Genomic DNA, 16094 nt, shown 5'->3' with positions numbered 1-16094 from the left:
TTATGAGAAATAAAAAAGCATTTGACAACAACCAATCGTTTAACTTCAGCCACGCCCCTTGTAGGAAACCGGTGATTGTGATTGGTTTAAACCCGTGGTGGAAATCGGCAAGATCAAAAGACCAAATGATAAATATATACCTTAAGTGTTAGTTCGTAAACATGTGTAATTCATTCTTCGAAACACTTTACATTTCCGAGTGAAACATTTACTAACACGTTGAATAGAAACGGACTTCGATAAAATTGACAAATATCTATCCAATGCTAGATTCGATGCCTATGTGTGAATTTAAAGTTGAGCCGAAACTCGAAAACAAGATTTTGGATTTAGACAATTCCGCTGAAATGAAATCCAACCAGGTTAACTTGACCCATCTTTTAAATGCCGTGGATAGTGAGATGACCATCGGGAGTGAAAAAGGAGACCCAACTGAAAGACAGTTAAATGTTAAACTTGAAGAGAAGGAACTATGGAGCAAATTCAAAGAATATACTAACGAAATGATAGTGACAAAAAATGGAAGGTAAATATTTGAACAGTTTATTTACACTTTTATGATACTGAATATACCGTCGTTGTTAATTTGTTATGCTACTATGTTTCATGCTGATACGAAACTTAGTTTTCTAACAAGTATATGCTTAATAAATAAAAACATAACACAGTCATAGAATGGAGATTTTGTTAACTTTTGATTATTTGTAAATTTTTGACTGGGACTATTAAACAAACTAGTATAATATTCCAAGATTTAGAAAATAAGATTATTTTTCAAATACTAAGCAGAAAAATCCAACTGTTTGACAAACATCTTCGTATCTTTATCATAAATATATATCGTCATTAAATTTTGTTGATTCAAATCAAAATTTACAGAATATTATTTAAATTGAAATAATAAATTTTATTTCGCACGTGTTCGACAGTTAGGAATATAAATATAATAATTCAGGTAGGGAACTGCGTGCACTTTACTCGTCCTATTCATTTCTCCCAGTGTTTTTATATTTATGGTGTCCTAAACAATCCAAAACTTTTCTAAAAGTTAAATTTGACGTTGCATAACGTATTTCTTCTATTCACAGATGAATATTTATTGGTCGATTTATTTTATTTATACTGCCATTAGTTTCTGTAAATGAATGAAGAAAATAAAAATTTAATTTCATATGAGTGTATAAATCATTTACGTCTAAAGGTACTTTGTTTCGCTTCTAATATTTTTGTGTAAATAAAATTATTTATGATTATTTTTAAAAATTATTCCATGCAATATTTAATGATCGTTTTAGTAAATATTTTGGAAAAGTAAATAACCTCTTATGGTGTTAAAGGATCGTCGAGAACGTGTTAGGCTTCCTACACGTATGTGTCAAGTTTCTTTAGTAAGACTTGTCAAAATTTCATCTGATACACAACAATTTTCTTGTCAACACTTATACTAACTTATTCAGACAGATTACGCTTACTTGATTTTTTTGCAAGGTTTTCAGGCCAGTTCCCCTGAATAAATTATATATACTCAATTAAATTTACTGTATTTGGTGTATAATTAATATTTATTTTAAAAGTATCTAAACAGAAAAAAAGAACCAATACTCTCATTTAAGAAAATTTGAAAGGCATATATAATTGGAATAAATTTAGATAAAGATAGTTGCATGCATTCAAAGTATCCACGAACCTGCATGCTTGCGGTTTGAGTTAAACCCTAAGTTCCCAAGTTAAAGACCATCGTGCAAGATAAATAAATTGGCATTATATGTATTAATGTAAAAAAAACCAACGACATTAATTTAAAAAATCAACAGGTCACGATTTACTCTATGAAAGTAATTTCAATTTTCAGTTCTATATCTGATACAATGATGTAAATATTTTCTCCCAACCAGAACCCACTGGTCTGAACTATTGTAGTTTATTTAGTTACAAAGCTTATCATTATCCTACTAAGAATATTTTAGAAATATAAGATTATCTGAAAAATGCTTAGTTTAATAGAAATGAGCTCCTGATGGAGTACACAAATAAAACAACAATTTAGTGAAAGATTAACAGATATTTTGTACAAGCTTCAGAAAACAATTCACATGATGACCTACTATAAGGCGATAAAGTAAGATAATAAGGTGTACATTTATTACTAATAAGAAGTTTCTAAAAATTTGATAGATACAATATGTCGAATTCCTAATTTTTCTTGGCATAAATACATGAATTTTCATATATATATGCTTAAGTTTTTATATAAGTGCTGTATAATTACCCAAAGCTTCTTTTTGACACATGCATACATTTATTTGCAGGCGAATGTTCCCCGTGTTCAAAGTTAATATTTCTGGACTAGACCCTAATGCCATGTACACAGTCTTACTGGACTTTGCACAAGTAGATACTCACAGATGGAAGTACATCAATGGAGACTGGGTAGCCGGGGGTAAGGCAGAACCTGCTGCCCCTAACTGTGTCTATATACACCCTGATTCCCCTAACTTTGGAGCACATTGGATGAAGGAACCAGTTTCTTTCAGCAAAGTGAAACTGACAAACAAATTAAATGGAGGCGGACAGGTAAGAAGATACTTTTTTTTTGTGTTAAACTAATATTTAAATGAAAGTCTTGAAATGACTTCTGCATATTTTTGCGACTATTTTCAAATATATAAGTGCAATTGTTGAGGATATAAAATATTAATAATCTTCCATTAGCATATTAACCTATATTGGTTTAATATCACAATCATTATGTCGGACAGTTGAAAATATAATGTAAAAAGATAACATTTTAATAAGCTATAACATATATATATATATATATATAATGGTTTTCCGCATATGGTAACATCATTGACAAATAGTATAAAGCCAAGAATATGTGGTTAAGCTAGTCGGATCACCGGGTATACTGAAGACTTCTCTTTCTCGAATTTATCATATCATAAATCGCAAATTCTTTATAGTACCCATTATTTATAGGAATTCACGCTTTTTGTCCATTTTTTTTTATGTTTGTTCTTTATGTAGCTACATCTCATTGGGGATATCTATAATGTATCTAAATTAAACTGTTAAAAGAACAAAAAAAGAAACGAACTATGTATGGTTTCAAAAGTATAGATAAAAGGAAATGGTGATATAACGTCAATGAGATCGCAGCAATTCTACGATAAAATTCCAGAAGGATAACTAGTGGGACCTTACTTTTTCCTTTACAAGATATTATTCTAAGCTTATGTTTAACTATTTACGAAGTTCTATCTCCAACTAAAAACTTGTGATATTGCAAATACTCTCCATTGTAAAAATGTGATTTAAATTCTTTTTAGGGTAACAGATTAATAATACAATTGCGTTTCAAAAACAATTTATTGGACAAATGCAATATATATATATTCTTTTCTTATCAACATCCCCATAACAAGGAATCGTTATGTGGTTTTGGCACATTAATTTTTTTTTAGTTCGATTCTTTTTTATAAGTTTGTTTTCTACTTTTAAAATTGACTATAGTTCTACCTCCAGTGAGTAAATTATATAAAATTCAAATTTGATTCAAAGTTAAATATCCCCCATTAAATTTTTATTGTTTCTGAAGAGGATATTTAACATCTCCAAAACCAGATAATAATATAAACACTTTATAGCTGTGTGTAAAGTTCCCTTTTGATGTCTTTAATTGTTTTTGATGTTTATATTTAATTTCTTGACAATTTTTTTCTCGATTTCACAATAAAAATTCTACGTTAAATAGGGGAATGAAAACTTCAGAGAATAAAAACAAGATAGATTTCTCTCCCATTGTAAACTTTGGATAATGAAACAAGTCTCTGAACATGTCCGATTTTATTGCGTAAACCACTATCCGCTGCTTCTTTCTTTTTCCTTTTTTGCTGTTATTTGTATTTTTGTTTCTTTAGTCTGACCAGCGTATTTATATGTTCTGTCAAATCTCCAATTATTTGTTTCAATCTTAAATTGCAATAAAAATCTATCAATCATCCAATACATATACATCTACAAATATACACATACGTTGTTGGACTTGTTTACAAGAATATGTCGTTTGTTTTGTTTTTGTTGTTGCTGGTTAACTGTCTCAGACACTGGCGTATGTCCCATAGCTCCCTTTGTAATAAAAAAACATTTACAAAATCAATTTAGGGACCTGAAAACAATTTGTTTTACACTAAAATTTCTGTAGGATGACTGAACGTGGATGTCGGTATTTCAGCATCGGTCGCACAACCAAACGGACACCCGACTTTTTAAATGTCGGAAAGAAAAAGTTTAGTGCTGACCATATTTCTGTACCTCAGTAAAATCTGGGAATTAGACCATTTTGAGTTATTGACCATTTTGAAAATTCAAAATTTATCAAAATGGTTCTGCCGAGGAAGATTCAGACACAGTTTAAACGTGACATTAAAAATTAAATCAAGCGTTGCCACGAATCTCTTTTCACGGTTGTTTATATTTACTTTTTTACGCCCAGGAAATTATTAAGTTTTGTGGTCCATTGAATCTTTATATTAAGAAGATTTATCATAATAATGTATCTCAGAAGGTTATTATGAACTATATACAAATCACTGATATCATCATTTAATCCCATATTAGTATTAAAATTGCAATCTTTACAGTGCATGCTTCTTGAAGTAATTTCGCCGGTTATCAAAATAAAATCTGAAGGAAGAAAAATGTAATTTTCGTTGAAGATCAGTTACTTTATCAAATTGAACTTGAGATTAAAATTCAAAGCTTCAAGTTAGCATTACAAAAAATAATTCCAAATGGGCAAAACATATTCTAGTATATGGGAGAAATATTTCAGTATGGAATAAGGGACGCTGTCGCAGAGTTCTCGATAAGTGGTGGTCCTAGGGATTTGACCACCACCTTTTTGGAAGGACCAACACAGTTTTGGTGATTTGCAATAGAAATGATAGTTAGGACCTGCATAGTTTCTTCAACCACCAGGCAAAAGAAGATTTCAAGAACTCTGGGCTGTCGTATGAGCCGTCGTGAATGATATTTTTTTTCCTAGTCACTTTTAGACCCTATCCCACACTTTTCAGTCCAAATCTACACCACTCCATAAAGGTTAAATGATATTTTTACCAAAAGAAACAGATATTATAGCATTGTTTATAACAGTTCCCAGAGTTCTGTAAGGGGAACACATATACATTGACATTATAACACTTTCGCCTTGATAAGATTTCTGTTTTCATCAGATCATCTTCAAATTTGTATGAAATTTTCCACCCACTATAATAGAATATTTTCATTGAGATACAGCTATTTTGAGCTGAAGCGACATAATGCAATAATCAAATTAATATAAAATATGCAAATCATTTATTTACATTAACAGATAATGTTGAATTCCTTACACAAGTACGAACCAAGACTTCACATAGTTAAAGTTACAAACAATCAGAAAAAGAAGATCAGTAGTTTTAACTTCCCGGAGACACAGTTTATCGCCGTCACTGCCTACCAAAATGAAGAGGTGAGTTTTATTATATCTTTTTTTTGCTAAAATATTTGTATATACTGCAACTGCTTTTTAAGATTTACTGCATTTTTACTGAGTCAGAAATATAATATGTTAATGCCAATCAATTTTAAAAAATTGACTGCTGTTTGCTGATACGGTCCAAAGTCGTTACTACCGATCTAAATAAAAAAAATTATGTTTTTCCTTGGACAGTTAATGGCCTGTTATTCGTCTATAATGGATGAACAGTTTATTGTTATTCGGATAACCTATTTAAAAAGATCGCTTGAGATGTGTAGCCTATACATATTGCCACTATTTCATCTTCGAACATGTATTCTTATTTTCGTTTTCTTCATTTATGATTATAAAGAAAAATACAATACCATGACAAAGAGATTTTTTTCAATTTTGAGATTGCAGTTTGTGATTATTTTCTTCCGGGGTACCACTTTTGCCCGTTTGAGAGTGGGGGATATGGTGAATCCTGTTTCTCAATCAAACATCAGTTTTCTATGTATATAAAGTGATGCAGTGCTTTGACGTTGTTTTTGGGGATCCATATTCGTCTGTTTTTCTTTTGGTCAAAGCGTTGTCTCATTTTCCAATAAATATTCTCTATTGCACCCTCAGTATGGGACTACTTTTTATCAAGTTTACAAATAACGCCATTGAATATTCCATACTTCTCTGAATGTGTTGAAAAGGATTTCAAGTAAAATTGTCCTTTCGGTATAGTTGCTTTTTTAATTCACTTAATTTTTTAGTAAAACAAATCTGACATATCTTCTAAATCAGTGTTTGAACTTATACATGCAATGTCTGTTTGTATTTCTGACTATCTGTGTGGACAAAAAGCTGATAATTTCTCATTTTTTTCCAATTATTTCTCAAACAGAGTAAAAATTTATAAAATTGCGTTCCAATCTAATCATCAAATTGACACGAACTCTTCAAAGAAAAGATTTGTACCTACTTATGAAAGTTTGAAGAAATCAAATAGTCATTTAATATGCAATTTGATAGTAATTTAATTTTGTGAAGCATTATATTAGGTAATTGGTTATATGTTTCAACACAAACATTTAAGATAAAGAATTTAAGATTTGCACAGTTCTTTAGTTTTTGTCACATCTTTGTGAAAGTCGATATTGCCCCGACCATGTCTCACAAAAACTTTAATGAATTCTGAATATATTTGTACAGTGTTAATAATCAAACGTCCGTCTCGGGAACAGTAAGTTTTCGTGGGAAAGTCCTTCGTAATGGTTCTTTTTGGTCTACGTAAGGATTTCTATAATTTGACCGCCTGTAAATGATGTTCCAAAATTAACGCCTGTCCTTTCCGTTTAGGGCCTACAGATATATTTCACAGACAATTTCAATTAATGAACCGCTTCGATTTAACACTTAATTTCTGTGGTTTGTCAAAAGTCATGGGAATAAAAACATGCTAAAAAGAAATACCGTGATATAATAATATTGATAATATAATTATGTTTCGGAAAAATACAAATAAATTCAAAGAAAAATTGTCATATTTGTAAAATACAATTAATTCAAAAGCTACAGTCATTTTTCTTGATTTTGATGGTTTTTCCTTGAAAACTCTGTATGCATTTATTTCCGTTGAAACACAGTTATATTGTTACGACTTATGAAAATGACACCGTATTAATTGATTGTATACCATTGAAATATGAATCAAATAGCTTAAAATCATGTGCAATAAATCCGTACGTGAAAAATAAATAGATTTTTAAATGTTTAAATATTTACAATTTGTAATATTTTTCTCTCTTTGCAGATCACAGCACTCAAAATTAAGCATAACCCGTTTGCCAAAGCTTTTCTGGACGCTAAAGAAAGGTAAGAAGGCGCCCAGATTATTCTTATTGTCTCTCAATGACAAACACTGTCCGTTGTTCCAGACAGGAGTAAGAGATGTTATATATTTGAGTTAAAGACTTCAAAGAAAGGAAATGAAAATAAATTAACGTTTTCCAACTTGAATTTGATATGGTTCTCTCGAAATTAGATAATTTTTATATTGTTTCAAACAACAGTGGTATATTTTAAAGTGGTAGGAGTGTTTCTAGTGTGGTTTATTTGAAAAGTTGTACAAACGGTGCACTGGATTGGTATAAAGTCTTTATGTAGTGTTTGAATTGATAACTTGTGTCAACGTATCAGTAAATATTGAAGTGATTTATTATTTCATACGAACATGCAAAAGTATTTTTTATACGGTTGAATTTCATTGCCAAATATATGAGCTCTATAACTTCTAACTTGGTTAGACAAAAAAGAATGACGATTCTTTGTTTTCAATTATTTATTGAATATATTATTTTTTTTTAATATTCAATGTAGTACTGTCGGACCTGTTAACTTGTGCATTTTTCTTACGTTGCTTTTTTTGTATTTCAGACCCGATCAGAAAGATTTTGTAGACGATGTTATAGATGGTCAAAGATCTCTGTCTCACTGTAAGTTTAATTGAAATTCAGAGGTTTTATCAATTTGAGGTGCACTTTTGTCACTTACTTTTACCATTTTCAGTTGCAGCAAGTATCAATATCATAACAGCATGATTATGCTTAGTTAGATCTCGGATTGATGTGAGCACATATGCGTGTATATAACCCATACCAAGGAACACAATATGACTACACATTGGACATTTTTTGTATTAATTTATCAAACATGTGTAGCATTGTATTTCAACGGAAATGATAGACGTTAAATGAGCCTATGTAAAATGACAAATTTGACAAATTAGTAATTCTGCTGCCCTTTCCATCTTTTTCTTAAATATATTATTTATGTTATTCCATAGTTAAAAAAACAAGTAAAATGCCAACGTCAAGTTTAGGTCATCAAATAAAAATTCCACAAAGTTTTACACAGGTGTTCACTAGTATTCCTAGGAGAAATCTTAGTGATTGTTTTTATTTCCAGGCCTTTTACAATTTCCATTCATACACGTTGCTTGACATTTCAAAGGCATAATCAGTAAAAGTTGTCTTAAGAATAATTTTTCACAGACTTATCAATTGAGTTAAAAAGATTTAAAATGAAGTATTGGATATTAAAGTGATAGTTTTCGTTCAATCAATCTGAACTTGGTCGAATTTGTCACGTAATTGTGAAAGACATGTGATAAGTAACCAGATAATTATCAATGAATTATTAATGGTAAATAAAATGACAGAATTCAATGGATTATGAGACAAAACATCAATACCAAAACATTGCATTCTTGTCTTGCTACGAATTAAGATACGTTAACTTTTCATACAATAGCTACACGTATACAATGATACTCCGATATATTTTCATTCAGTTTTGCTTGTGCGATAAAAGCGGCAGATATGTTAAAGTATTGTGGAATGCTAAAAAATAATTGGGTATTGAGTTTTTTTTTATTTCAAATCAGGAAAACAATTGACATGATTTTGAGAAAGGAAAGATGAAAATACACTAGATGCATCCCATAACTTTATATGTTACCAATCATGACCCTCTCTCGTCAAGTCTTAATGGCATAAATATGTCCTCAGACATATGGTGTATAGGTTGTTTTATGTTGTACCATGAAAGTAATATTTAAATATTACTTCCATGGTTGTACATACTTTAATGGTTAAAATCAGGAGCTGCAATACTTCTCCTTGACGATGTCCTCCGTAATGTCACCATGAAGTAGTTCGAGTACCCTTAATACCACTTAGGTACTATTCACCTTCAAAGGTACCGACTTCTAGATAAACATTCGATCAATGTTTGACACTACTATTTATAACAAACAGATAAACACTGATATGTGACAAAATAAACAATTAAGCAAATTTATATTAAATATTTAAAATCATCTTTTGCTTGTTTTTAATAAATACTTATTCTATTTTGTGATCATTCGCCGTCGCTTCCCATTATGACGGAAACACTTCGTTTTGTTTGTTTCACGGTAGATATACCCAAAAGATAGTATCTACCTTTATTGAGTATTGTTAAAGTTTACTACAAAATAACAAGACGGCGATAATGTAAATACAAACAAAATTATAGTTTCCGAAACTACACTCGCTTCTCCTCCTGGCAACATTTTAAAATTAATTTACAAATAAAGTTTTACGATTTACAAGATAATCTTGGTAATTAATAAAGTTGAGATTAAAAAAGATAAAGAAGTTCTTGTATGCACATTTACATTTGATGGATAAAATGAAGATACAAAGATATATTAAATATACAAAAAAGAAAAAAGTTTTCTAACACAAGTATTGCATTCATGACAAAATCATATTCTTGAAACTAATGATTGTTAAAAAAATATATATAGAAGGTCTGGTAGATCCGAGTAATACTCGCTCTATGATTCCATTAACCAATATTAAAATGATAAATATAACAAGCCACATTCCAATAAAAATTGAATATTAACTACAAATAAGTACATTATAAACAAGAAAGGCGTTTTATTGCATTACCTTATTCCCATATTTCTATTGATAACAATTTTTTGATGAAAAAAGTTTACCTTGAAAAAGCCAGGATAAATTACGTTTATAATTCATTATAAAAAATCGTATCTCATTAGATAGTTTGTAAAGAAATCATCCTCCGAAGCAAATAAACGTCAAACCAAAATGTCGATCTATTTTTGTACTAATTACAATAAAATAAACTTTGATTAAACAAGTTAAATTGACACCTGCAAAATTTATTAAGTAAATACGCAATTTTCTCTATTTCATATTTGTAGAGTCAACGCCCGTGTAATGTCCAATTACAATTCAGATTTTATCAGAAAAAGCAACATGATTATAAATATATCTGTATACTATATCTGAATGAGACCACCCTTCCACAGTTTTTTACGGGTGGTTGATATTCAATTACTTTATAACCGTTAAATTCTGTCATCACCTCATTTCTCCTACATTCACAATGGCGACCGCCTACGTCGATATCGACACATCTTAATTTTATTCTACTCCCCGACTCATGATCGTAACAAAATATGATTTTGTATGATATACAGTTTTGATATTGATATCCCTAATTTGCTGGAGAAATATTTAATTTGGCGTCTTCAATACAAAATGGGATGATTTTCATATCGCTTGATCTGATGATACACCCTCCTCAATTGCTTAATAAAAGAGTCATTTAACCTTTCATCAGGTCACTTACGTTGCTTTGATGAAAAAGTAATTATCACTTTAAAGTACAAAAGGGAAAGCTAAGCTATGCCATTCCTTTGTCATAACTTCACCTTTGAAGACTTGGAATCGTCAGGTTAATTTATATACAGACATGCATACTGGTATATATAGATATAAGAAGATGTGGTATGAGTGCCAATATGTATATACACATTAGGCGACTATTGTCCCTTAATAATATGATTGAAAATACTCACAAGTTCAGAACATTCAGTATTACTTGTGATCATTTTTAAACGTTCGAATTTTTGTGAATAGAGCTGCAGTTCTTTTAAACGCGGACGTCTACGAAGACACCCAGTTTTGATTTTGCTTTTGTTTCTTTATAGCAATAATTTCAAGATTTTATCATTTGAAATAGTAAAAAATTCTAAAATCTCAAAAATTTGAAGATGTATTTAAGACTTTAAAAAGTTCCATTTTTAACATTGTTTTTATTTTTCAGTAGCAGGAGCTTGGTATTTACCACCAGGAGGACATGGCTTGGTTCCACCGCCCGCTCATCAATTCACTAATGCCCTAAACTTGTCCAATACCCACTGTGACAGACTGAGTCTAAGGAATACACGAACATACCATCCTTACCAAAGACGATCTCCACCTCATGGTATGTATTTTATTTAATATTTGGATTATATAGGAAAGTTCTTTGTTTTGAATTAACTAAACACTTTTTTCGTTTGAAAAAAGACTTCGGAATCAGATTGAAGGTAATAATGATATCACAATGAAGAGAGAACGAATATCATAATAAATAGACAATGATATGAGGAAAAATCATTTCGGGTTGTTTTTAATCTGACTTAGCGGTATGGGCTTTGCTCATTGTTAAAGGCTGTACCACTGTGACCTACAGTTGTTAATTTCTGTGTCTTTTGTCTCATTGGCAATCATACCACATCTTTTTTTTTTTGGATAGTGATACAGTTATAAAAAGAATTAATATGATATAGCTATAAATAGAATTAATAGTAAGAAAAAAGAAAGAATGGTATCAGTAAAGAGCGAGAATGATATCAGAATAAAAAGACAATACTATCAGAATAAATACAGAATAATAAATATATGTAATAAAGTCAAAGTCAAAGCTTTTATTGATATAAAATCCAAAATCCGAATTATGCATTTATACAATAAAAAGGTTTAGATTTCTGTATTTTTAAAAGCAAATAAACAACTTATGCCACTCGGTCACCGAGACCCCGAAATGAGGAGAGAATGGAATCAAAATCTATTTATTAATAACACTTCCTGATACAATTTTTTTAATCGCTGAAGTTTTGTTCCCATGAATTTATTTTTTTAATTTTAACATTAAATATATGTGGTCAGAGATGACAACCTTATTGGCACTCCTGTCAGACATTAAAGTCATGAACGTAATAAAGTCACATCTTATGTCGCCTACTTAATACTATTTTAACGCTAATTGCCTAATAAGGAGATGAATCCCTGTTTCGACTGGTCACTGTAGATCATATCTCTTGGAACCCCTTGTAATGAAGACATGTATCACTGTCTGATCTGGTCACTTTAGATCTTATCGCGTTGACCATTTTAGTACTTATAAAGTAGTTAAACATGCAAAACAAACGACCAAACATGTAGTAAATAGAGATGTCCCCAACGGACTTAAGCGTGCGGTAAATTTAAAACAATTAACACGCCATAACAATAGATTTTATTGCTTTCTTGGCGTATATGAGATTCCAATAAATGAGACATGAAAAGATTCATATTAAATATGTCTATGGGATCTAAAGTCTTATTATTTTTATGTGTTTTGAAATACTTTTCTAGTTTTCACCTAAGTGTTATTTCGTCCCCTCTATTGTGGAAGTTTATTTGTATTAAGTCGTCCCTCAAGATTTTCAAAATACTACAAAACAGGTTTTGTGTGGGACGGTATCTTTGATAACAATTTTTAATTCGCCATTAATTTGTCAATTAGCCTAGACAAAAACTATTACAACTTTAGTTCTACCTTTGTTAAATATTTTAAGATATGTTTGGGGATTTTTATTACAATTTCTTATTAAGAAATAAATTGTTTAGTTTTAAATCATTTCACGGTCTATGGAAATTATTTCAATCCTTATTTGCTTGAGTTAAACGATTCTTTCGCCTCTAAAATCCGATTTTAAACACTCAGATAATAAAGGTATTTAGTTAGTATAAACACAATCATGTGAGAAAATGTCTCGGAAAATTTTGGTTCGACGGTCTTCAGCAGAGAGGTATCATTATTCTCCAAAAAGGACCATTTTTGTTATATTAAAATAAAAAATTAATTGATTCCACGAAAAAAATAATAATTGCACTGTGAAGAATGAAAACAATTATCAATTTATGCAAATATTATAAAATTCATAAATAAAAACACATATTTTTTACTAAATAGGAAAACACATCAAGATTTGAAAGATAACAATTAATTATATCCAAATATTACAGTTGGGTATCATAAATATGTAAATTCCTATCAATATGAAAGAATACCCGGATATTTGCATATAAATTGTTCTGACAAACCAGGAAACATAATGCTTGTCTCTCAATTAATTAAAATGTTCAACATAAAACATTATAGTCCGTTAATTTATCATGTTTATCTAACCTTTTACTTTTCATTACAATAAAACTTTATTTTCCATTGTTATGTTTTCTAATCAAATTTGTAACTCTAAATGTAAATAATTCATTATTTTTATTACTTGATACACTGAGAGACCTCTGTAATACAACGCTTATGTTCATTTGCCAGAACTTCGAAGGATAAAGACGAGTCTTAGAAATTTTTTACACACTCAATATGCCAATTTTCATTATGCTTACCACAAATTAAAAAAGAAATCTTAAAATATACACATCTAGATCCCAGAAATGATACACATCATTTAATCCATTAATATTTTATGCAAGTTGAACCAATTTATCAAATGTTGACTCGAAAAGAAAGTGTGGTAACAGTACTGGATATGCAGCAGTGCGAAAGACAGACATTTTCTGACAAAACAACATTTGCAGACTTTTCTCATTTACCGCCACTTTAAAAGCTTCACTGACCAGAAGATAGTTAAAAACTTCGAAATTGTAATCGAAAACAAGGAGGGGATGAATAATGCCAAAGGATTTATTACTTTTTGAGAACTATATACACATGGAAAGATGATCCTATACACAACTTTTAGTAACTTTTTTCTTCTATTTTCAGCCTTTTCTAGAGATGTCAGTCCAAATATACCTATGTTAAACATGGATAGCTGGCCACATATGGCAACATCTTCTCACAACGTCCTGTCCTCTAACACCTCACCCCAGTCACAATACGGGATGTGGATGAGTGGTCACATGGGTAACATTCCAACTAACCAGAGCTGTTCTGTACCATACATTCGATCAAACCCGTCGTATCCATCACTAGGAGTAGCACCAAGTGTTCCTAATGTAACTGTGTCATCTTGTAGTGTACCAAACTCTTTAACCTCGCAGTCACCTCTGTCACCATTCGATTCTTGTGAACTGTCTTTTTCCTCACCAATGAGAGACTCTTTACGGAACAATGCATGGAGTCCACTGACGCCGCCACCTATGTAAAATATTTGAACCAATTTAATATGTGATATTACAATATTAAGAGCTTCATGTTTTATATGTTTTATGAAATGCATGGTTTAATAAGGGCAATTAGATGCCAAGTTTGTTAGATTTACGTATGGTGAGAAAATATTGCTGATATGTATGTATGTTTTAAGAAATGCATTATAACGGACAAGGAGACGTGAAGTTTGTTAGAGTTACGAATGAAAGATTTGTGATTGATATGAGTTGGAGTATTGAACATTGAAAATGAATGAGAGATCTGCGAAAATGAGAAAGAATACGAGTTTCTGAATGATGTGAGTGTTTGGTTCACAAAAGATGTACCTTAATAAACTGAAAAACTGCTCTTTTGTACGCAAGTTTCAAATACATATGACAATTGAGAATTGCTGCAGTGGTTCTGTTATACTAAGATGTACACAGAAAGTGTACCTGTTTCTCAATTGTCTCGAAATTCCTATGATTCAGTATATACACTTATCAAAATCAATGGTACCATTAAGATATGTGTTTTATAACCCCAATGCCTGGTGATACCTAAAATCTATTGATGCCCAACAGAACCAGAAGCGGTCTATCCTACTTTATTTTAAAACTTCCAAAATGCAACAAGAATTTACTAGTTGCTTAAGTTTAATGTAAGGATATCGAGATACAGTGCAGTGTAATAATCTATGGTTAGCAGTGATTAAAAGGAAACAAATTAAATGTATGAGTGAATTTGACAAGAATCGTTTGAACAGGTGTTGAAAGTAAATAGATCAGCGAAATCTACAGGTAGATGTTGGCAAAAACAGTATACACAAATCTTGGATCCTTTCACAAGTTTTCAATGAACACCTATTTATTAATTTCTTGTACTCGTCAGATACCCAGTAAATCACTTGATAACGGTCAATACAGTCTTTATTACTGCCCATTGCTGGCAATACCTTGTTAGAAAAGGTGAAACTTTTTAGATAACCTATAATTTATGTGATTTCTGAATTTAAATTATTTAACTAAATCTGTAATTCAAAATGAGAAGCAGATCAAAGATTACCAGGCTTATGCCAATTGACTTTTTTTTTCTATAAACCTCCATTCATTTTAGTGGGAGTCTGTTGGTGACAGTAGAATATAGAGAGGTGACAGTATAATATGGAGAGGTGAAACATAAACTTTGTATCTGTCAAATTCTTCATTTAAATTTACTTTGAAAATTTTACACGATCCCAATTCTATCTAATATCTTTATTGATAAAAAATATTATAAATTAAGGAATGTATCTCCCTCATGCATTCCCTTTCACGGATTTGGCTATACTTTTTGGAACTTTTGGATTATAGCTCTACATCTTTTATATTAGCTTTGGATTTTACATATTTTGGCCACGAGCATCACTGAAGAGACATTATTTGTCGAAAAGCGCATCTGGTGTAGACAAATTGGTACCGTTAATGTTTTTATTACTATATATATTTAAGGCAATGTATGAGATAATCCAATTATCCCACATTCGACTCGTATTTAGTATTCAAATCGATATTTTCATTATCACAAATAAGATAATAAATAATAAAAAAAATGTGAAATCGGGTACGGGTCAGTTATCTTATTCGAGTATCTTCGAGCATCTCCAAATGCAAAAACTGGAGCGAAAAAAATAAGCAAAGGGTTGCACCTCTGATTAATCACGTTTCTTGTTGTCGTTTCTGTGAAACTCCACCCCACCCCACCCCACATTTGTTTAAAGGAGATTAGCGAACACACCATA

General features: G+C 30.7%; 1 protein-coding gene across 1 annotated transcript; it reads left to right on the top strand.

Moving 5' to 3' along the window:
- Positions 1-158: 158 nt before the first annotated feature.
- LOC143047975 (T-box transcription factor T homolog 1-like) lies at positions 159-15539 on the top strand. The gene is made up of 7 exons (XM_076221354.1): positions 159-526; positions 2310-2574; positions 5378-5515; positions 7311-7372; positions 7934-7992; positions 11180-11341; positions 13949-15539. The coding sequence occupies exons 1-7, from the start codon at positions 264-266 to the stop codon at positions 14329-14331; spliced, it is 1332 nt and encodes a 443-aa protein (XP_076077469.1). The 5' UTR covers positions 159-263; the 3' UTR covers positions 14332-15539.
- The last annotated feature ends 555 nt before the right edge of the window (positions 15540-16094 follow it).

The sequence above is a fragment of the Mytilus galloprovincialis genome, chromosome 10 (assembly GCF_965363235.1).
Source record: "Mytilus galloprovincialis chromosome 10, xbMytGall1.hap1.1, whole genome shotgun sequence".
NCBI classification, from domain to species: Eukaryota; Metazoa; Mollusca; class Bivalvia; order Mytilida; family Mytilidae; genus Mytilus; species Mytilus galloprovincialis.
The sequence above is the reverse complement of the archived record's forward strand: the minus strand, read 5'-3'. Positions and strand labels throughout refer to the sequence as shown.